The 23,348-nt window shown below is 51.6% G+C and overlaps 1 protein-coding gene across 6 annotated transcripts in view; it reads right to left on the reverse strand.

The window, feature by feature from the left end:
• Cacna1a (calcium voltage-gated channel subunit alpha1 A) overlaps window positions 1-23,348 on the reverse strand; it is a 265,280-nt gene that overhangs the window by 157,497 nt on the left and 84,435 nt on the right. For 5 of the 6 annotated variants that reach the window (XM_050120772.1, XM_050120774.1, XM_050120773.1 and 2 more), the window contains exons 1-2: window positions 16,789-16,889; window positions 15,637-15,776 (exon numbers count right to left, since the gene is read on the reverse strand). In XM_050120772.1, coding sequence (XP_049976729.1) covers window positions 15,637-15,776; window positions 16,789-16,881 — 233 coding nt within the window. In that variant the 5' untranslated portion in view covers window positions 16,882-16,889. Of the gene's footprint in view, window positions 1-15,636; window positions 15,777-16,788; window positions 16,895-23,348 lie in introns of those variants that run through there. The other variant, XM_050120775.1, reaches the window with a different exon arrangement.

A 23,348-nucleotide genomic window follows, 5' to 3' on the forward strand; every position in this document is an offset into this window, starting at 1 on the left:
TGAACGAGGGAAGGGCTCATGAGCCCCCAGCCCAGCTGAGGAGCTATAGACTTGGTGGATTATGGAGAACGGCGTGTGTGGCCCTTGGTAGCTGGACACACTCCAGTGGGTCCTAGTGAATGAACTCTGAACACTGAGCCATGTCTCCAGGCCCCCACACCTGGATTTTTTTTTAAATTGAATCCCCAAGGATCAAACTCCAGTTCTACCTACCCCAGGTACATTTTTAAAGTCCCCAAACTTAAGGGACTCCAGGTGCCTGGATGCACCCACAAGGGTATGAACGGCATAAATTTGACGCCTCAGGTTAAATAACAACAAGAAAGAGTGCACAGAGCTGTTAGGAGAGGGAGGCAGGGGTGGCTTCGGGAGTCGAATATGAGAAAACACTTTGTATGGCATTCTCAAAGTATTAATAGAATACTAAAAATCCTTACACAGCAAATGCATGTGTGCACAGGGTGGTGAGCAGGAGTGTGGAGGTCAGAGGTCAGCTGCAGGCGTCACTCTTCAGGAGCCTTTGAGACAAGGTCTCTCACCGAACCTGGAGCTCACCAGTTAGGTCAGGCTGGCTGGCCAACAAGCCCTGAGGATCCTCTTGCCTCTACCCCCCCCCCCCCCAGTGCTGGGGTTACAGGCAGGCGCCCAGCTTACGAGAGTGCTGGAGATCTGAACTCAGGTTTTTCACTGGCCTAACCACGCCACACCCCGACACTATCTTTCATGCATAACGGCCAGTGGCGCTTCTATAGGTCCTATAACGGCACAACAGTCCTTCCCAGGCACCGGCTCAGAACCACAACGGCGCTGCTGGTGACCCCCATCCCAGGCCATGACGTCACTACAAAAGATGGACCAGGGTCAGCGTGATCAGTCCACCCGCAGGAGTGGAAACGCTGACTTGGGACTGGGAACACAGGAGTGGCCAGAGGCTGAAGAGACACAGCAGGAGCCGGAACGAGTGAACGGGAGAGAGAAGGACACTATTTTGACAAGCGAGTAAACGGAGGCGCTGTCTTGCTAACTGGAGCACAAATCGCATACAGGCCCGGACAGGATCAGAGCCCAGTGGTAACCACATCTTTGTGCATCGACGCCCAAGGACATGGCCCTTTTAGCCTGCCTGGTCTCAGAATTTCTTTCCCACTTGCTATTTTTCTTTCTTCCCTAAAGCTTCTGACAGAAGGGACGCCATGTGGACTCCGCGCACGGCAGCAGCACCCGAGGGGACACAACATTTTCACCACTAAAGCAGTGACCTTCCATTAACTGATTAGGGCCTGGTGCTCACCAGAGTGCAAGGCCTGGGGTATTTATCTGCAAAGAGAAGCAGAGGAAGCATTCTGGAGGGTGGCCTCTGCGAACATCACCTTCTGGGTCAGGGAGCTGCGGTGCAGGCATGGAAACGGGGTTTCCATCCCAGGCATCCACGGAAAAAGCCAGGCATAGACCCCAGGGCTAGGGAGGAGCCAAGAGGATCCCCGGGGCTCTATAGACAGTCAGCACTGCCAATCAAAGAACTCCAAGTTCAGAGCGATCCTGCCTCAAAATACAAAGTGGAGAGTGACTGAGGATGCCGCTGGATTCCATGCACAGATGCACAGGAACACGTGCGCCCATGCACCAGACCCTCCTTGACGGCCTCCCTGCAGCTGGGTACAAGGTCCAAAGCTACTTTAGATTTTCACGCCAGAGTTCTCAGCTGGGACATGATTGGCAAGTCATTAAAGGTCTCCTTTCTTGAGTCTTGCATTATGCATAAAATAGAGAACATGGAGAACTCTCCTCCCAGACCTGCTGGAGGGATCCAATGAGGTGCATTCGAAGGGTGTGGCACACAGGACCCAGCACAGCAGTTCAGCTTTGGGCACCAGTTTGTCACCAGTATGGGACAGTCTGTGAAGGAGACGTTGTATAGAACGGGCACTCTCCCATCAGGCACACTCACATCTTAGCCTACAGGTGAGTGAGGGCTACACACTCACAGAAGCAGCGAGGGTGCCCTGTGGTCCTGAGGGAGAGGCACGAGGAAGAGGAAAAACACCCCTTTTGTTCCCGATTTCTTTCTTTCTTTTGTAAGGAGGGAGGTTAGCTCTAGGTGACCAACAGGTCCCTCCAACAGGACATAAAGACCGATAGTAGGTGACGTGGGGGTTGAAGAAATGGCCTAAACAACAGGAGTGATTTACTGCTGTAAGCTCTAGCTGGGGTCGACTCCTTCTCCAAGGCGCATGCTCCGACTATGGCTTCTCTTTCCCCTGGCGAGTTCCCAGCCTTAGGGTTACATATACCCCCTCAGATACATGTGCAACTTCCTGTTCTTTCACAATTCTTATATTACATTTATGTGTGTGTGCTTGTCACAGCGTGTGCATGTGGAAGGCAGAGGATGGCTTCTGGGAGTCAGCTCTCTCTCCCCACCCAGTGGACCCCAGGGATTGACCTCAGCAGGCTTGGCCATAGCACCTTTACCCACTGAGCTATCTTCATGGTGCCATTTTTACTTTTGAGACAAGGTCTCTCTCTTTCTATTGCTCAGGCTGGCCTTGAACTTGCAATTCTTCTGCCCCAGTTTCCTGAGTAGCTGGGATTCTAGGAATTTCCTTACTGGCCCAAACATCACAGCGGAGGAGACGGCGGTCACTGCTAAGTGTCCTGAGTCCAAATCCCCACTGGGCACAGAACATCATCTGGCATCGACAAGAGAAAAATGGGAGAGCAGAAAGCATGATCCCACCTCACAGAAAAGAAAACTGAGGTTCAGAGAGGCCTTATATCCAGTGAGAGAAAAGCCGGAGCTCTCTGCATGGAGCATTCCTCATTTCTTAGAGAGAAACATAGATCTCCAATGCTCGGCCACTGGGGCGAGATGGAGCCTTCGCTTCCATTTGCATCTCTACTAATGTCACCAGGCACTGAGCTCCATCCTAGACTCACAGCCCACACCCCCAGGGTCCGGTGGCTCAGCTTTTCCTCGCACTTCCACCAATTCTGTAGCCTCGGCACACCCCGCTCCTCTCTTCTCCCCCCTCATCTATCTCTTTATAGTCTCCTCCCTACTAAATTAGCTTTGCCTTGTCCTTGTCCCTGTCCCCAGTGCACCTGCCCTGGTTTCTCTGGCTCCTCGAACTTGGGATATTTTGTCTCAGAGGCATCAGGAGCTTCCCTGCCCCACCGCCACTTCCTAAGGCAAGGAGTACTTTGGAGGCACCAGAAGGGAGGGAGGATGGTCTCACATCTTCTCCTCCTCCATGTTTGAAGAACCCACACCCACAAATGGCTAATGAATGCACACAGTGTTCCATATCCTCGGCCACCAGGGAAAAGCAAGTCAAAAGTCCACAGCCAGAAAACACCACCACCAATGAAAAGGAGACCGGAGACCACATGCAGGGGAGAGTGAGAACAGGAGGCCTTATCACAGCAGGCGGGAGTGTTGTTAGCCACCCTGGAGGTCAGTGTGCAAGCCAGGCAGCTGTCCCAGGCCTGTGATCCTATCTGAGGTGGAAGAGTCAGAAATCCAAGGCCAGCTTGGTTTACACAGAGGGGTTAAGACTAGTCAGGGCAACTTAGTGAGACTTGTCTCAAACAACTAGAAAATACAAGAAGGGCAGGGCATGGAGCTAAGTGGTCAATTGCTTACTTAGCATGGCTCCCCCCCTCAGAGAGAGAGAGAGAGAGAGAGAGAGAGAGAGAGAGAGAGAGAGAGAGAGAAGAGAGGGAGAGAAAAGAGAGAGACGAGAGGGAGAGAAAGGGAGGGAGAGAGAGAAGAGAGAGAGAAGAGGGGGAGAGAGAGGAGAGAGAAGAGGGAGAGAGAGAGGAGAGAGAAGACAGAGGGAGGGAGAGAAGAGGGGGTAGAGAGAGAGGAGAGAGAGAAGACAGAAAGAGGGAGGGAGGAGAGGGGGGAGGGTGGGGAGAGAGAGAGAGGGAAGGAGGGGAAAGAGAGAGAGAGAGAGAGAATGAATTGATTAATTACATAATTACATGACTCGGGCATAGCATGTCTAGATGCACGTACCAAAGGAGTCTATGCCAGTAAAGCACACAGATGCTTGCATAGCCATGTTCATTGCTGCACTGTTCTCAAACCAAGCTACAAACCAGACTACATTCCTATCAATAGACAGATAAGGAAAATATGACCTCTATCCACAGGTCTATTATTTACCATAAAGAAGAACAGAATTATGTCATCTGCATGAAAATGGATGGAACTGGAGATAATCCTGCTCAGTGATCGGCCGGCCTTAGACAGATGAGTTAGGCGTGTTTTCTCTCACATGTGGATTCGGAGGAGGAAGAATGAGAGTAAGGAGGTGCTGTCAGGAAAGGGAAAGGGGGTCTTACCAAAACACTGTGCAAGCACAGGTACCTCACAGTGAAGTCAGCGGCTTTGAGCAGTTAATATGCGCTTACCAAAATGTTTGGAGGGGGAGAGAGAAAGGACTGAGATAAGAGCTGCTGACCCACTGTGCCCTGATCCATATTAACGTGTCCAAGGAAAGCCCTCATCGACGACCCTGAACAGACCTCACAGTTAAAGCCTGATATGTTCTTCTCATGGTTCCACTGGCCTCCGGTCGAAGCCAGAGCGCCAGCCAACACCTCCTAGGGATCCCCCTTTCCAGCACTCTTCCAAGCGCTGCGGTACAGGCAGGGGTCACACCCGCAAAGAATTTACATGGGCGCTGGGTAACTCCCATCTCCTCGAGTCCATAACAAGCACTTTGCCCTGAGCAGCCTCCCCAGCCAGAAGCACCATGACTCAAAACCTGGCACACTATGTTCCCAACAGCACAGGGAGCCAAAAGGTCCGTTCATAGGGAGGTGGCTCTCAGACCCAAGTGTTCACAGCTGACACATTCCCAGTGGTTTCAAAGGGCTAGGAGAGGAGAACTGGGGGACAGCTTGGAACTGTCCCAAGAAGACTCGAGGGTGGGAACATGTAGAACATCGCTCAACAACTACCCACTCAGAAATGGCTGAGGTGGCTTTTGTTGTTTTTTGAGACAGGGTCTCATGCAACCCGGGCTGGCCTAGAAATCACTATGTAATCAAGGAAGACTTTTCACTCCTGCTCTTCCTGCCTTCGCCTCCTCCTGGGGTCACAGAAATGAGCCAGCATGCCTGGCTTGTGCACTGCTGGGGATGAACCCCAGGGCCTCCTGCCTGCTAGGTGAGCCTTCTACCAACTTCTACTTTTCTTTTCCCAAAAGGAAGGGTGAGGAGGTGGCTGTGAGAAGGCACAGTGATGTGGTGGGGGCTGTGCTGCTGCCCCCGACTCTGATCGTCTGCAACACTTTGCTGAGAGCATCCATGTTGTGTGCTAGGCTGGGCTACGAGCTCTGAGACACAGTCCTGAACCACATGGAAGGCCCTGACTTCCGCAGGTTGACATTCTGAAGGAAGCCAATGAACCAAGAGAAAAAAGTAAATATGGGGGCTGGAGAGAGAACTCCGCCGCTAAGTGTTTGTCCCACAAGTACGAAGGCCTGAGTTTGACTCCCAGAACCCACATAAAAATCCAGGTTCAGTGTGCACACCTGCAGTCTCCATACCAGGAAGACAGACAGCTCTCTAAAGCTTGCAGGGCAGCCAGCCTGGCTAAACTGGTTGAGCTCCAGGTCCAGTGGGGGACCCTGCCTCAAAACCATGGTGACGAGCAACTGAGAAGACATCCAACAACAACTCTGGCCTGTATATGTCCAGCGCCCCACTCCTAAACACAGGCGCACTCACACAGAGTAAGGTTTGGTGGCCGCCCATCAGGTGTGCTGTGAATGGGGCTTGGGCAGTGATGGTTCTCAGCAAAGGCCCAAGGGCAGGAGAAGCCTAACAGATGTGGAGAAGGATGTTCCAGGCAGGAAGAGCTTGTGGTTGCATCTGAGTGGTGAGACAAGGAGATGGGGGTCTGGGTCTGGTGACTGCACAGGACTTGGGTCTTTTCTAACTCTAGCGCTCACTAATACCTTCTATTGGCTATTTATAGAGCAGACCTAGGGATGGGAGAGTGGGAACTGGGTACTTTCAGGCTTCCTCTTGAGGCTGTTGAGGTATCTCAGAGAGCACACAGTGAAAGTCAAGGCCAGGATGCGGCTGAGTCAGAACTGGACCATAAGCCAAAGAGGAATGAATGGCGTCTAGGAAGATGATGTTGACAGAATAGGGGTAGGGAACAGAGACATAGTGCAGAGGCAAGAGACCTGCACAGGCCAGGGCTTCCATCCCCAGAAACTGCCAAGCACACACAAGGGGCCTTGGGTCCCCAGTCAAGGGGGTGTAGTCAAGAGCCAGCCGAGGGCCTGGAGATGGGGAGAAGATCGGAGAAGCTGGGGAAGGGAAAGACAAGGAAAGAAGGAGGAAGGGAATAGCACCCATCCTGTCTTCAATCTGGTCAATCCAGATGGGAGCAGCAAAGTCACATGGGGTGCTCTGTCACGTGCTGCCAAGGCACGTTCCACCGGCCCTGTCACCCCGTGTAAATATGGATCAAGCACCATGCTGAATCTTTGAATACACGTGATGGTCGAACAAGGTGTGGTAGCAGAAACCTGTGACCCCAGTGAACAGGGAGACTGAGGCAGGAGACTATCTGACTAGCTTAAGCCCTCAATAATGACTCCTATTAATCAAATCAGATGAACAGTTTGGGCATATTGTCATCTGACTGTCCAACACTGCAGAGGTAAAGGCAGAATTAGAATTCACAGTCACCCTTGGCTACATAACTGGTTTAAGTCCAGCCTGGGCTACATGAGACCTGTATCAAGAAAGAGAGAGAGGCCGGGTGGCAGCCAGGGAGGGACCTATCAGTTGCTAGACAGATTCCTGGAAACTGCCGAATGAACCTGTACTGAGAGCCTTGGGTGGGGGCTGGCCCAACCTGATGGGGTGCAGGTCCGCTGTGCTTGGATTCTTTGTCTTGTCTGTCCAGAAGCCCCAGAAAGCCCCTGACTTCAGCTACACCACCAAGATGGCAGAAGAGAAGTCACCAAGGCCAGGGCAGTCCCTGCTCTGCAAAAAGTTCAGCTGATTCCTGGGTATTTCTGTGCCTGGGGGCCACTGCCGTACCCTGGGGAGCCACTGCCATACCCTGGGGAGCCACACTGCTGTACTCTGGGGGCCACAGAGGCAACTGATGTCTGGGATCTGGCACTTATGTTTCTGATGTCCATCCCTCTCCTTACTGAGCATGAAAAGAAAGAATGTGGCCACCAAAGGTGCCAATTTAAACCGGGTGTGTGCCTACCGCTGAGCTGTGAGGATCAAGAGTCCTCTCTCTCTCTCTCTCTCTCTCTCTCTCTCTCTCTCTCTCTCTCTCATTTTGATCCCGATAAAGTGGGGGACAGGTATGCCATGAGCTGAGCCTTCATCTGAAAGGTGCCTTCTAGTGGCCTCGGAAGAGTGGTATCAAGCAGCTCACACCTGTGTGTCTCCCAAAGGAGGAACTGAAGACCAGAGTGCACAGTAGCACCAAAGCCCCTCAGGGTGACAGGAGCCTGGGGCTGAGGGATTAGCATGCGCCTGGCATGTGGGAGGTCCTGGGTTCCACGCCCTGCTTGGTTAAAGAAGAAAACCGAACAGGAATGGGGCCCACCTATATCTCAGCTGCTCAGAAGGCAAAGGAAGGAAGATCGCAGCCTAGAGGCCATGTTGGGCTACCAAGTGAGAACACTGGAAAGCAGTGTGGTGATTCTATGCAGCTTGCGTGTCTCCAAGAGACCACACACAGGTGGGCTATACACTACAGATGGAGGGAGATGGGGAGAAGGAAGAGGAAGCGGAGGGAGAAGAGGAAGAGGGGGGAGGAGGGAGGGAAGAGGAGATAAACGTGCTCTCATTTCTTAGTTCTCTCTCCATCTCAGTCTGACCTCTGAACCACACAGCCCTGTCCCAGGTGAGGGCCTTGTGTCTGTGGGTCAGGACTAGATCCTTCCCACAAATACGGAGGTGACCTACTTCCCAGCACCTCTGACCACGACAATGTACAGTATCCCAGGCTTGGCAGCCAACAGTCCCCTCTTCCTTCCTGCTCCACTATTTCCTGTGTCTGCCTCAGCAGCCTCCCTGCTGCCCTGGGAGGAAGATCATTGCCTGTAAACTGCAGGGACACTGGCCAGATGCCCCGAGTGAGGCAGACTGGCATTTGTCACAGCAATACAGGAGGACAGCCCCAGCCCTGTAGACAGACAGACAACAAGGTCTTCTCCAGCCCCATAGGGGAGATGGCCGAGACAGCTCAATGCTGAGCAAGAGGGTCAACAGCAGCTGGCAGACCCCTCCGGCACAGCGGGAAGCGGGCATGGCGCTGTCCAGCGTGCTGAAACCGGCTCCTTCCAAAGCTCCAGATTTCCTAAGGGTTAACTGGAGATCCTTGGCAAGACCCCACCAAGAGGATTAGTTGGGAAAGTAATTCCTAGAATTGTTGCTATGCGGAGGCATGAAGGAAGGGCTTGGTAAAGTCCCGATCACCTCTTAGAGCAGCTGGGAAGTTGGATATGTGTATACCAACTGTTCGGCTCACGGGCTGAGGAAGGTCCTAGCGTAGGTTGAGCATCAGGCATGTGGGCTGTTCAGACATTGTGGTGCTGGAGAGAGCCCTATGGTGTGGATGAAGGGATGGGAGTGTATGGTGGCCAAGATGGTTCTTTGCCTGGGAACTATTCAGTCTGGTATCAAACTCATGTTTGTCCTGCCTCAGCTTCTCAGGGGCTGAACTGACAGGTAAGCACAGGTTCACAAAGTGAGGATGGAATAAGAAATCTGCCCAAACTTGTGTGACCTGAACAAGGTGTGGGGGAGCTTTGCCACCCATCGAGCAGATGCACAGAATTCAGTTTCCTTTCTCCTCACCCTCCAGGGCTCCCCGCTGAAGGCCTGGGGCTCAATTCATGGTATGTGTCCTATACTATTTCTACAGATCTTTTCATAAGAAAGCAAACATCTAAGATGAGGTCCAGGCTCACAGCCAAGATCACAGACTCCCATGACCCTAAAGTCCACGTCTTCACCCCTGGCTCTAACCAACTGGTTACTTCTAATAAAATATATATTTAAATTATTAATTCAGTGTGTAACGAGGTTGAGGCACATGCATCTGTGGAGGTCAGAGGCTAATCTACAGGAGCTGGTTCTCTCCTTCCACCACAGGGGTCCTGAGGATGCAACTCGGGTTATCAGGCTGGGCAGCAAGCACCTTTTCGTCCTGACCCTCTCGCCAGCCCCTTTGGTAATATCGTTTGCATATTTGTTCCCTCATCTTTATGCAACCCAAATAAGGGGAACAAACAAAGGAAGCTCCAGGCTTCACCTCTTAGAGCGCTCTGCTTCGACTCCCAAGTTGACAGCCATACAATTTTTGATTTTGGAGGAAATCATGAAAGACTCAACCAGCTGATTCTGATGGAGAGAGCTGCCCTGGCTTAAATCCACCACCACCAGGTGAAAAGCTGTTTATCTGTGGAAGCTATTTTACCTCCGCCGCCGCGGTTTCTTCACCTGTGGAATCAGAAGGACTTAAGAGTTTACACACAAACACGCTGTGCTGACACAACTTGTGATTTTTCTTCTTCCTTTTTTTTTTTTTTTTTTGGCATTGATTCTGTAGCTAATACCAGACAGAGACAGGCATGAGGCACAGGATGCTGGGACACTAGGGCAGGAGAAATGCAAGTTCAACACCAGCTTTGACTACCAGAGCTCAAGGCCAAACTGGGAAATTTAGTAAGATCCTGTCTCAGAATAAAGGGGGTGGCCCAGAGGTAGAATGTTTACCTTGGGTAGAGGGATGTGGCCCAGTGGTAGAATGCCTGCCTGGGGTGTGTGGGGGGGACCCAGGGGTAGAATGCCTGCTTGTCCAGGTGAGGTGGGTGCGGCACAGTGTCCTGGGTCCACTCCAGCACCACAAACACCAGAAAGGAGACATCAGGCTATTGAGCTAAACACAGATCTGAGTCGGAGCCTACCTTGGGCTCCTGTGACCCTGGCTCAACACGGCCTCTTAGCAGACTGACTGGAGAACTGAGGGGCTCAGGCACTGTGGCAAGCTGCTTCACCCCTGACACATTCCACTGTGAAAGGCTTGGGAGCCGGAAGGCAACAGTGGGCACAAAATTGTTAATGGAACACCCTGCACATAGGAGGTGCCTGGAAGATGACAGGGATAACCAGGGCAGCCATGCTGACACTGCTCATGAGAACGGACAAATCTCACCACAGCCCAAAGCTCGGAAAGAGCAATGCTCTTGTTATACGACCTGCATTGAGAAGTGTGCAAAGCATTTATCCTACAGTGGGGAAGCCCGTGGAACTCACAGCGACCAGAAATGACTGTAGAGACACATCACCAAAAAAATGCAACTTGTGCATCAGCGTGATGGTAGTGTTTGTTGTTGATTTCGAGATGCTGTTTACATGTGCAAGTGCCCCGGGGCAGCTACAGAAGTGAGGAGAAGGCGTGGACTCAGGATGTGCTTCCACAATTGAACAAAGTGGAGTGAACAATAGAGCTTTATGACTTTGGTCAACTCCTTCAATGCCTGCGGATCTGTTCCTCAAGCATGCAACAGAAAGGGCAAAGAAGGTGGGAATTCTCTGAGTTTCCCTTTCTTTCTGACTTTTGTTTGGTTGGCTCGGTTTGCGGTACTGTGGATGGAACCCAAGGTCTTAAATACGCTCCCAAGCACAGGGATTGAAAACAAGGGCTTTGCTTATGATTGACAAGAGATTTACCTAGCACTCACTGAGTCATGCTCCCAGCCCCTCCCTGGGGGATGCTAGCCACTGCCCCACATGCTATGATGCATTGAGAATAAGTAACTTGCCTAAAGCCCACTGAGATTGAGCCCAACACTGCATGATCTCTCTCTATCAGCTGATGGCAACCTAGTCCTGAACTGTGCTGTAGAATGTTTGATGGTCAAAAGTATCATGTTTCAAATGCATAATTGCTTATTCACTGACAACCTACCTGTGTGAAACTCATGCTAGGCCCTTGGCTACCAAGCACTGTGTCTATCTCTCCCGCTAAAGTCTGTGGTCCTGTCTTTAGTCCGCTCTCTTTCTCCGCCATATGGGGCCCAGGAATAACAGTCACCAGGGTGTCATCTATTATGTATTGCCCTGTTGTCCCAGCAATCTGTCAACCATGGATCTATTCTCAATCTGCATCTCAGTCATTTATCTAATAACTTGCCTAGGGGCTAGGGAGATGGCTCGGTGGGTCGAGTACTTGCTGCACAAGTGTGAGGACCTTAGTCTGAATCTCCAGCAAATATGTAAAAAGCTGGGCATTGGCACTGTATGACTCTGATCCCGGAGAGTGGTGGGTCAGTGAGCTCTAGGTTCTGTGAAAGACCTTGTCTCATAAAAATAAAGGTGCCAAGTGATTGGAGAAGACATCAGACATCAACCTCTGGCCTCCACATGTATCTTAAACACACACATACACACACACACACACAAACAGGTACACTTATACCTTAATATCTGCCTTTGTCTGTCTCATGTTATATCCCATCTGTCAATAATTTACTTTTCTATCTAACAACCTACATTCTATCATCTGTTCCCTGTCTATCCTATCTGTCATCTGCTGCATCTGTCTATCCACACATCTAACCTTCCATCTATCTACCCATCCATCCATCCATTTACTCACTCACCTCCACCAACCCACCCATCCACCTTCATCCAGCCAGCCACCCATTCATCTATCCATCCACTCACCCATCCATCATCTATCCATCTATCAATCCATCCATCCACTCACACATACATCGACACATCCTCCATCCATGCATCCATCCATCCATCCATCCACTCACACATCCACCCATCCATCCGCCTATCATCTGTCTACATCATTTGTCTCCCTGCACATCACAGTATGAACCCCATCATCTCAAACAAACCCCTCATTTCACATTTCCTAAATGTCCATCTCACACATTTTAACCCTCAGAATTTTAAAAATAATGAAAGTATACTTAAAAAGAAACTGACAAAAGTCACAAAACCAGAATTTCTCCAAGGCCTTTTCTCCTCTCTTCCTTTTCAAAGAGAAAAACAAAAACACTTCCCATCCTATAAACCCAGCAAATCCACAGCGAAGATATTTCCCATCAGATCTCACACAAGACAAAGGCCCTGGCGGTCCGCGAGACACAAATGATGACAGAGCTGCGGGCCGCTTGGGAATGGAAGACGGCCAGCTAGCTAATCAGCAAATGCTCGTTAAAGCCCCACTTGTCTCAGTGCCCAATAAACGCCTCGTCCCCTTCCTCCAAGGCACAGTTCAGCACTGGATCACCATGGCTGATTGGTGGGGGGCAGGCTCTGCAGGACCACTCCAGTGCAGCTCAGCAGTCAGAGACCAGCAGCCCAGGGGCAGATGTGAGCACTGGGCGCCAGTTAAACAATGTTACCAGACAACAGGGAAGAAAGGCCAACCAGATAAACAAGGGAGAGAGGCTGCACAGGAAGGAAAGGAGAAGAGGGTGAGGAGGTACAGAGGGTGGGAGGAGGAGAATTCAGGGATGGGCAGTGGGTGGGTCCCCCAAGTCATGGGGAAATTCAGATCAGCGACACATGTGCATACACACATGTACACAGCCAGGGACTATGGACCAAAGATGTTCACTCACACTGCACACCACACACACACAGTTACACAGACATATACACGAGAGACACACACACCATCAACATATACACACAAACACACAAGCACACCACACACACATGCAAATACACAATACTACTGCATACACACATGTAAACGCATAGACTACACACACATGCACACACAAACGTAAACCACTCTGCTAAAGAAAAAAGGAGGGGGGGGTTGGTGGATACAAACATTCACCTGATATGGATGCCTGGAACCAAACATGGATCTTCTACAAGCGCAGTAGATGCTCTTAAGCACCAACTCATCTCCCCAGCCCCTACCATACACTTTTGTAACACAGTTGGCCTGCTGCAAGAGAAAACTGATTCTATGTCAAGTCACAAGCCACAAGACTTGACATGATGACCTGCATGCCCACCACAAACACAAGGACTATGCAATCCTGCCCAGGACTCTCACGACACGCCAGCTGCACCAGATACAGACTCATGCAAGAACTCCTCCAAGGAGAGACAGGACCTGAAACACAAGTAAGACGGCAGGGATGGTGGTAAACGTGTTCCAGATTTGAGCCCAGCTAGCCCAGGATGGGCGATCAATTCTGAGACTGGATCCACTAAGGCATATCTGGGAGGCCTGGTGGAATGGTCTCGTCAGTAAAGCGACTGTCACACAGTCAAGACCTGAGTTCAGATTCTGACAACCCGTATAAAATCTGGACGTGGTTGCAACCCCAGCGCTGGAGACAGAGACAATGGGAGACCTGGGACTCCCTGGATAGCTGGTCCAGTCGACTTGATTAGCTTTAGGTCAGGGAGACTCTCAGAAAACAAGGTGGGCACCGCCTGGGGAATCACACTGGAGGTTGGCCCCTGGTCTCACACCCCTGTGCACAGAGGTGCAGGAACACACACTCACAGCTACACCCACTCACACATGCAACCACACACATCCACATGCACACCTACAAAGGTACAGACTTGCACCACACATCTACACACCTTCACATACCAAAACACATACCCACAGACGCACCCATTCACACCCACACACCCTGTACCTACACAGACACACACAGACACCTCTACACGCATACCTATATACATATAATGTATACACTGGCACACACTCACACACGCCCATACACTCCCACACCTTTCATGGTGTTTTCAGAGACAACCAGAGGTGAACTCTGTCCTAACCAACAGAGTCATTCGGATGGATTTTAAATGTGCTGGTATTACCGAAGATGGGAACTGTCTGGGGAAAGGGGGTCTCTAGGGCCATCCTGCAGTCCCCCAACCCCATCTCCACCTGTCTCTTCCACACTGTGGAGAGCAAAGAGAGGCTTTCACTGCTAGCTCCCACCAATACAGTGTTCTCCCAAGAGCATAAGCAACCATGGAATGGAGCCTCGCTCCCACCAGCTAAAACAAGGCCTTCCTCTTCGAGCTGGGCATGTCAGACATGTTGTTATAATGACTAGGAAAGGAATTAAGATGTGTGACATCCACCAAAAGCAGCAGGACCAGGATGGCAGCAGGAAGGAAAACATGCCCAAAGGAAAGAGAGGAGAGGAAGGTGTCCAGAAAAGAGGGGACTCAACTGAGTAACTCAGAGGCGAGCAGAGCGAAGGCAGAGAGGGAGCCCCTCCCCAGTCAGCCCGAGACTACCAGGTCCACCCTGGGCTCTAACAAGGGTCCATGGAGTCTCTACAGAGACTGGCTGCATAGTCGCTGCCCTAGTTAGCCTTAACTGCCAACCGAGGGAGTCTTGGTTGAGGGACTGCTTAGGTTAGACTGGCCCACAGGCAAGCCTTGTGACATGATTGTTGATTGATGTAGGAGGGCAGTGCCATTCCCTGGGCGGGTGGTCCTGAGTTGTATGAATGTCAGCGGAGCAGGAGCCAGAGAGTGAGCTTTCAAGCAGGGTTCCTCCACGGTTTCTGCTTCAAGTTCCTGCTTTGATAGCCCCTAGTGATGAACTATGGCCTGGAAGCATCAGTTAAATATCTTCCTCCTCTAAGGTTGCTAGTTTATCACAGCAACAGAATGAAAAGAACACTCCCCAAACCCACCTCTATTTGCTTCTAAGCACAAGCTCTTCTTTCTCAGATTCTGTGACTGACTTCTAGTCAACATACACTTTTAACCCCCTGCATTGCTGGCGATCAAACCCAGGACTTCATGGAAGGCAAGAACTCTACCACAGCCCCATCCACTGGAATATGAACGAGAAGACAAGGTCCAAGCCCTTTCCAGCCCCACAAACTATCCCAGTATCCCCATATCATTTACCATCGTGTTTATTGTTAACAGACGCAGAATTTCAGAAAACTGCAGTTTGACAGTAAAGAGCCACAATACAGCCAGGGCTCTAGGCTGTCAATCATTTAGAGTGACAACTTGAAAGCACCATGTTTGACTCTCAGTGACTGACAAACTTCCATTAAGAAGAAGTCATTCTTAGTTTGGAACCATCTGTTGTGGCAGCCAGTGTGGGAAGTGTACAGACATTTGCTTTTCAGACACAGTTCGTTCCTTGTACCCACATCTGAAAATCCCTTAAAGACATAAGCAGAACCTGCCAAAGTTCAAACCAGTTCATGTGGCCAGAAACCCTCAGCACAGTCACCACCATGGAATAAAGGCACCAATCTCCAAGCAAAGGATGGGATCCACTAATGAGGAGGAGCTCTCAGACACCTTGGTTGGTCGGTTTAAAGCCCAGCCCTGCTGCTGAGCAGCAGTGGTGGGCTGGGGATGGGAACATCTTCTGCCCCACTGGGTATGCTGAGGACCACATGATCATGTGCACGAGGCACAACAGAAACTGCCTCTACAACAGGTCTTTGTTTTAGCTCCAACAGACACAGAGCTGGCAGGGAGAACACTGGGCACAGATTTCCAAGCCCAGTCTGGGCCACACATACCATAATACTAACCAAGCCTTGACAAGCCTCAGGAAAAATATCTGCTATAGAACGTGACGTAGTCGCCTACCCTGTTAGCACCACGACAAAGTCCATGACGTTCCAGCCATTCCTCAGGTAGGAGCCTTTGTGGAAGGCAAAGCCGAGAGCCACGATCTTAATTCCAGCCTCGAAACAGAAGATTCCAATGAAGTATGGTTCTGTGTCATCCTGGAAGGGAGAGAAGGCAGTGTCAGTGGCATGAGTGGTGGAGGGTGGCGTGACCCCAAGGCAGCACACCCTCCAGACAGGCCAAGTGACCAAGGGCCGAGACCTCTGAAACTAAGCCAAAGGAACACACACCAGGGATTGAGCTGCCTCAGATAACATGTCACAGAGACAGAGTGCTAAGAACAACCCATTCCTGGGCTAGGAACCCTGAACTCCTACCCTTAGACATATGAATGTTGCCTTGGTTGAGATATGAATGCCAAGAGGGCATGACCCAGCAATTGAACCTGGTCTAGGGTCCACCAGCGAGAAGCTGGCGGTGTTGCCCCAGGAGCAGAGCTTTTGCCTGGAATCCCCTACTAAGGGGCTGCCATGGCTCAGTGACAGAAAAGCCAGGAGAGCATGCGTGAGGCTTTGTGTTCCTCCTTAGTATAGCAACACAGCAAACAGGCAACAAATCAATGTGGTCTGTATTTGACTCCTGGTAGAATGGAACAACCCCCAAATGACGTAGCTGAGCAATGAACTCTGGGTACAGACTGGCTCTGAGGCATTATCGTGGCAACACGAGGCAGCTGCATTTCTAGCCATGCAGACACAAGCATGCGGCTGCCGACCTGGACGTGGCCTACTTCTGCTGGGGAAGATGGGCACGGAGGGAAATGGAGGCTGAGGAAGAGCTGCCAGTGGGGCCTCACTGACTGAATTTGAGGCATGGGTTCGCAGTGGTTAACTGCTCTGTTCTATGTTTATGTATATCCATATTTCTTTTTTCATAATCAATTTTGTTTTTGGGCATGAAAGAGAAAGTAGAGTTTGGACCGAGCGTGACGTCTTCAAGGATAGTGCAATGGCCACTGTGCCCTGGTGTACACCAGATCTGCTGGGCCTCAAGGGCGGGGCTGGGCAGTGAGGGCTTCCGTGCCCCCAGGTCACTGGTGACTTTGCAAGGCAGGCCTTTTCCACACAGTCTCAGCCCAGGCACCCAGAACCCCTCCACCCCATTGCTCACCAGCCGCTCAGACATGGGCGTCTTGTCGTCATCAGGGAGGTGCTGCTCCAGGGCCAGGACGATGCAGTTGGCAATGATGGTGGCCAGGATCATGTACTCAAAGGGAGTGTGGGGGTTAAGGAGCAGACCACCAGTGGCTTTGTGCTTAGCATCCTGTCCTCTCCCGGCAACCCAGCCCAACACCCATAGTATGACCCTCATCCCCTCAGCCCTTCACACCCCTACCCCAGAGACACACACAGTCACCTGCCTCATCTGTCTGGGGGGCATCCCTACAGTTCCCAGCCCTGCAGCTGTGACTTTTAAAAGGTTTCTATTAGCATGTACTAGACACACATGAGGGTCACATTCAAGCCCCCTCCCCTCTCTGTCTCCTTCCCTCCTAGTCCCTCTCCTGGTTTCTTCCCTCTGCCCTCTCTCTGGCTCAACACATTTAAGGTTGCTCACAGGCAGCAACTACACCCCTGCAGAAAATGTCACCCCGCTAACTGCGTATAAATCCTCAGGGAAGGATGGCGCCTTGAGAGGCCCTCTTTCCTCCGTGACATGGTGCTGACACAATCTTGTGCTCTGAGTTCAAGAGTGCCCCAGCCCGTTCTCCAGGTCTCTCACTCTTTCCACCCCTTGGCCAGGTCGGTCTCCACCCCTGCAGTGTAATCACTGCAATCGCCGCAGCTCTGCATTGGCTGTGGGGCACATGGCATTCCACCAACCACCGCAGGGCCAAGGGCAGAAGAGAGCAAAATCCCCGGAGAAGCGAGTGTGTGAAGTGACTCCAGCACATGGAGCACACCAGACAGAACCACAGTGGAGAGAGCAGGGCCCTCGGCATGCGTGTGCCAGCATCCACCAATCCAGCTGCCTGGAGGTGGAAAGTATTCTGAGAAAGACAAATGTGTCAGGCGGACCGTAAACAACACATAGCAGCAACTAGTGAGGGACGTGCCTCCATGTTAGGTCCTCAGGTCACCTAGAGATGAGCCGGCATCTCTGGGAAGAGGTGTGCAAGCCTGGCAGGCAGGGCTTGAACGTCTGCGGATTTTGATATTCCTGGGGTCCAGGAACTGACCCATTGTGTGTATGGAAGGATGACAATGGGTCACGCCTGTAGTAAGACAGCCAGTGCCGTGGAGAGCAGGCAGGAAAGAGGTGAAACACACTGGTCATGGGGATGGAAGACTGCACTCTGTAACTGTAAAATGCCTGCTGTGCAAGCTTAGAGATCCCAGAGGAAGCCCCAGCCACCACAGGAAAGATGGGTACACTGGTATACATCCAAAACTCAGGCACTGTGGAGGGGGAGTGGATCCCGAGGATTGCCAGCAACTAGTTGAAACGGGCAGCTCTGTCTCAAAACTTGGGTGCAGAGCAATTGAAAAAGATGCCTGACGCTGACCTCGATGACCTCTGACTTCTGCATACACACACCCACACATGTGCGAACACACCTATTCATACATGTATACACCCACACATGTGCAAACACACCTATCCATACATGCACAAACTCACACAAACATGTGCATACACTCACACACATAAACAAACAAACTGTGGTCTGCCATGACACCCAAAGCATAATTAACAAAAGAAAAATGGACACGGGCCAACAAGACGACCCGGTGGGTAAAGGCATAGCAATAGTACTGGCCACCTGAGCTGGATCCAGGAACCAACATGATAGGAGAGAAATGACTCCTGAGAGCCGTTTTCTGACCTCCATCCATGAACTGTGCACATGTGTGTGTGCATGAGCACACACGCACACATACACACCCAAAAAACGTGCACCGTGCATGCATGGCCCCTCTCCTGAAGATTTCTAGAAAGCACCACAGGGCAGGATCAGTTCTCACTCCCACAGAGTGGAGTGAGACAAAGCAAGAGAGCGCCTAGTGCTGGGGGCTGGGGGCTCGGGAATCCTGTGCACTGCTCAGGGAGCAGGGAGCTGTGTGGCACTTACTAGGAAGGTTAAATACGGAATTACCATCCCACACCGGGATTCTACTCTGAGGAACAGAGCCCAAAGAATTAGAAAATCAGAAGTCAGACAAACACTGCTAAGTGGCAGAATGTTCTCGAACTGCCAAAGACTGGAAGATGCCTTATTGGGTATCGCTAAACAAGCAGGCAAGAGTAAGGAGGTTGTCTCTGTCCCGTGTGGACTACTCCGCAGTCCCAAAGACAGATGCCCTGATACGTGAACACAGCTTGAGACCATGAGGCGAGAGGAAGGAGCGAGGCACAAAGGGGCTCATGGCCGCCGTGTATGGAACACACAGCGTCAGCAGATCTTCAAGGCAGCTTCCTGGAAGCTGGGGGCTGAGGGAGGAGAGAGTGAGGGCTTCACGTGCGGGAATTAGACACACAGTTGCACAACACTCTGACTGTACTAAATTCCAGGGCGTTAGTCACTTGAAAACATCTTAGGCATTTAGGAGGCAGAGGCAGACAGATCTCTGTGATTTTAAGGCCAGCCAGGTCTATATAACCAGTTCCAGGCCAGTGAGGGCTACAAGAGAAATTCAGTCTTGGGGTTGGGGTGGGATGCTAGAGACATGGTTCAGCAGATAAGAGTATAGAGGACCCAAGTTCAGGCCTGAATTTGACACCTTCTGATCTCCATGGGCACCTTTCTCTCTGTCTCTGTCTCTCTCTCTGTCTCTGTCTCTCTCTCTGTCTCTCTCAAGCATGCATGTACACACACACACACAAGTCTTTTGTGGGTTGGAGAGATGGCTCAGCATACCCGTTAAAGGCTAAGCCTCATAACCAAAACGAATCTTTTATAAAAGTGGACAGAACATGCATCTTGCGGGGAGGGGAGGGAACCTGATGCTATAACACAATTTGAGAGAAGAGAAGCACCTTTTCCCTTTGCCCTTCTCCCTCACCCAGGAACTGTCTGTTGCTCTATCTTGACACACAAACTAGTTCACAGAGAACAGCCCGAGTTCTCTGGCTCAGTCCCTCAGAAGCAACCCTAGGCCAACAGCTTGTGGATGGAGCTACCAATCTTGAAGCTGGACGGCGGAGAGTGAACAAGTGGATTTTAGATGTGCAACCACAGCACCTGAGAGTAAGGAGAACGGGTTTCCAGCCTGACTCAGTATGTGAGTGGGCACTGTCCTGGACACTGCAGGGAGTGGCGTAGCATGTATAGCTGCTGTCTGCAAAGCCAAATGCATCATGTGTGTCCCCAAGGACAGTGTGCCTCCAGTTACAGGCTGGGAGGGCTGGGACCCTCTCGGCGCTTCCCTCTGAGAAGCTGACTGGCTTGGTCTCCGCTTTGCATCTAGATCTGTTTGGCCGTTTGCTTGGGTTTTTGAGGCAGGGTCTCAATCTCTAGCCTTGATCTGGGAGCCCCCTGTCTCAGCCTCCCAAGTGACGGGACGACAGGCCACTGGATTAGGTATTCTGGAGGTGCCGTCAAACCACCGCTTAGAAGGCCGGAAGGAACTGAAGCCTAAACCCATTTTCCAGGTGGAAAGGTAAAGGAAGAGACAGTAAATGGAGGAGGAAGCATCTCAGGAAGGAGGGACGGCCAGGCCTTTTCTGTTTGGTGTTGGTCTCAGTGCCCAGCTGCAAACAGCAATTCAGGACGACAACAAAAGCGACTCACAAGCCCATCCGTGACTGGCGTCTTGCCTCTCAGCGCCAGACCCAGAACAAAGCGCTACAAAGACTCCCCTCTGCCTCACCCTGCAGCCTGGAAAACAAGAGCCAATATTTGCACACACAGAAAGCAAGGCCAAGCCCTTGCTGGTGCTGGCAATTTGAATGAGACTCGCGTTTTCTCTCAGTCAGCCTTCCCCGCCTGGGCGGCTGCTTCTTCGTGGAGCCACCATCTCCCTCTGGCATTCCTTGGCTTCCTGTCCCCAGACGGCTGCCGTGAAACTGCCTTTGCAGCAGCTGGCACCATGTTTAGGTCCTGCTGTGTCAGCAAGGTTCCTAGTGCCTGGGCTTCAGAACCCAGAATCCCCGAGATCTGAAGGAAAGGCTTGGCATGCAGATGAGCGGAAGAGAAACTCATTTCTTCTTCGCAACTTCATTGTGTTCTATTTATCAGTTCTGGCAGCGCTGGGGAGAGAACCCTAGGTTTGCCGTATCCTCAGCCCTCTTCCTACTTTTTATCTCAAGACAGGATCTTGCAGAGTCACCTGGGCTGGCCTCAAAGTCACTCTGCAGCCCAGGCCAGCCTCAACACCTGCAATTCTCCTGCCTCAGCTTCCTGAGTCCCTGCAACGACAGATCCACATCCCCGGGGCTCAGTTCCTGATACTACTTCCTCTTCTTTTTGTCAAATCTAAACACACGAGCTCCCAATGTCACTTCACAGACCCCGAGTACGAGTCAGTGACAACGGGTCCTATATTCCTATATTCTGGCCACACAAAGCAAGCGCTCAACATCATGGGCATTACGGCCCTTTAAGGATGCAGTCTAAGGCCTGTCTCCACTTTCTGAGTCAGGAGGAGCCTTCTAGAGCTTCGAGGCTGTGTGCTGGCACAGTTCATGGAGCCTGTGCTCTACTTCAGGGTGGGTGGAGCCAGGCATCAGGGCTTTGAGCCCTCTCAGGAGGAGGGGCCCTTCCTTTTCCTTCCAGTTTTCATCTCCGCATCCAGATTCCCAGTGCGTCCAAGAGTCCTAGATTCCCTCATTCAGGCCAGGGGGCTAGAAGACACCCCGCATCTTGACGAAGCAAGAGTAATGTTGGGGTGGGGGAAGGCAAACAGAAGATTCCAGTTTATAGAACATGCAAGCACTCATAGCCTCTCAGCGGGTCTCACCTCCCTTGGAAGACAAGCTGAGGTCCTCTCCACTGTCCAGGAGCCTTTACTGCCCCCTTGGCCTGTCTCTTCTATGCTCTGTTTCGGTCATGAACTCCACCCACCTTGTCTCCAGATTTTCTAAGCATCCGGGGCACGTTTCCTCTACGGGACCTTTGCGTGCATTGCCCACACTTGTGAAAGACTCTCCGCAGATACCAACAGGATTTCTTCCCTGGCTTCCTCTAGGTTTCTATTCAAGGGTCACTTCTTTCCACTCTTTTCTCTGTTTAATTTCCCCACACACTGTATTTAAGAGACCACTGTGTTTTTCATCTTCATCTTGTCCACTGTCTTTTTTACTAACCAGGTGTGACGCCAGCAGGGGTGTGCTCTGGCCTCCTTGGCTCATGGGTTTGTCTGGTTCCCCTACGCGAGCCTGTGCTGTACAGCACACACTTCCTCAGAGGGAAGGGAGGAGGAGAACCTACATTCTGATTTCTGCAGCTCCTCATTCATGTAACCCCCTCACTTTAGACCCAGCTCCCAGGGACATGAGAAGCCTACAATCGGGGCCTGGGGAAAATGGCTCTGGCTAAGGTGCTCGGGTCACAAACATGAGGGTGTGGGTTCGATTACTGGAACCCACGGAAAAAGCCAGGTCTGTCATCCCAGTGCTGAGAGGGCAGGGACAGGTGGAGCTCTGGGGCTCCTTAGTGCCTAGGTTGGCTTAACTGGTGATCTCCAGGTTAAGAAGAGATCCTGTCCAAAAGGAGGTGGACAATGTGTCTAAGGATGATACTCAAGGTCACACACATGAGCTCGCATAGGCAAACACATTTTTTAAAAAGGCTTTTGTAGAGCTAGAGAGATGGGTCAGTGATTAAAAGCACTTGTACTCCTACAGAGGACCCAGGGTCAGTTCCTAGCACCCGAATGGTGGGTCACAAACACCTATAACTCTAGTTCCAGTATATCCAATCCCCTCTTCTGAACCCCAAGGACACTAGGCATGCACACGGTGCACATACACACATTCAAGCAAAATACTCTCTCTCACACACACAAATCAAAATCTGGATTTTTTTTAAAAGACCTTGTAAATGGGTTTCTGCCATGAGGAGAGAGGAAGGGGCCCAGGCAGAGACAGAAGGCTGCTCCAGGGAGGAGCAGGGGAGGAGTCTCCTCAGCCCCACCCCCTGCACTTGACTTACAGGTTCTAGCTCACAGCCCTGCTGAGCAATGCCTGTGCTGGCTGCACTGGCCTCCTGGGCACTTGGAGACAAAGTCACTGTGTCAGCAGGTCTAGAGCCCTAGGGCAGTGAGGAGGCAGAGGGAAGAAGAGAAGCCAGTCTGCTGGAAAGCCAGGCTGCCTCTCCACTGGCCAGAGCCTCCTCAAAAGGCCCCATGGGACCCACAGACCATCCTGGCAGGAGACTCTGGAAATGGCCGAGAATTGCCCAGGGGAAAGGCAAGGCTGCAAGGGCTCACAGGGTCTTGCCTTTGGGGAATCAGTCCATCAAAGAAAAATCACGTTCCACAGTGGACATGGCAGTGGGTACTCGGCCCTTAGAAGCCCCTGGAGCAGGCCCTGGTCTTCCAGCCTGCTCCGACAATGCTCTCCACCCCCTACCTCAGCTCCAGCCTTAAAAGACCCTGTCCCCAGAAGAGGTTGGCAAGAGGGACGTGCTGAGGAAGCACATGGAAGGAGTCAACCCCGTCTGCAGGAGCTCCCAGACCCATCCTCACAAGAGCTACCTGATACCCAGCTTCCACTGCTTTCAGATGCCA

Source organism: Alexandromys fortis, unplaced genomic scaffold, assembly GCF_014885135.2.
Source record: "Alexandromys fortis isolate MF-2015 unplaced genomic scaffold, M_Fortis_MF-2015_v1.1 scaffold_186, whole genome shotgun sequence".
Lineage (NCBI taxonomy): Eukaryota > Metazoa > Chordata > Mammalia > Rodentia > Cricetidae > Alexandromys > Alexandromys fortis.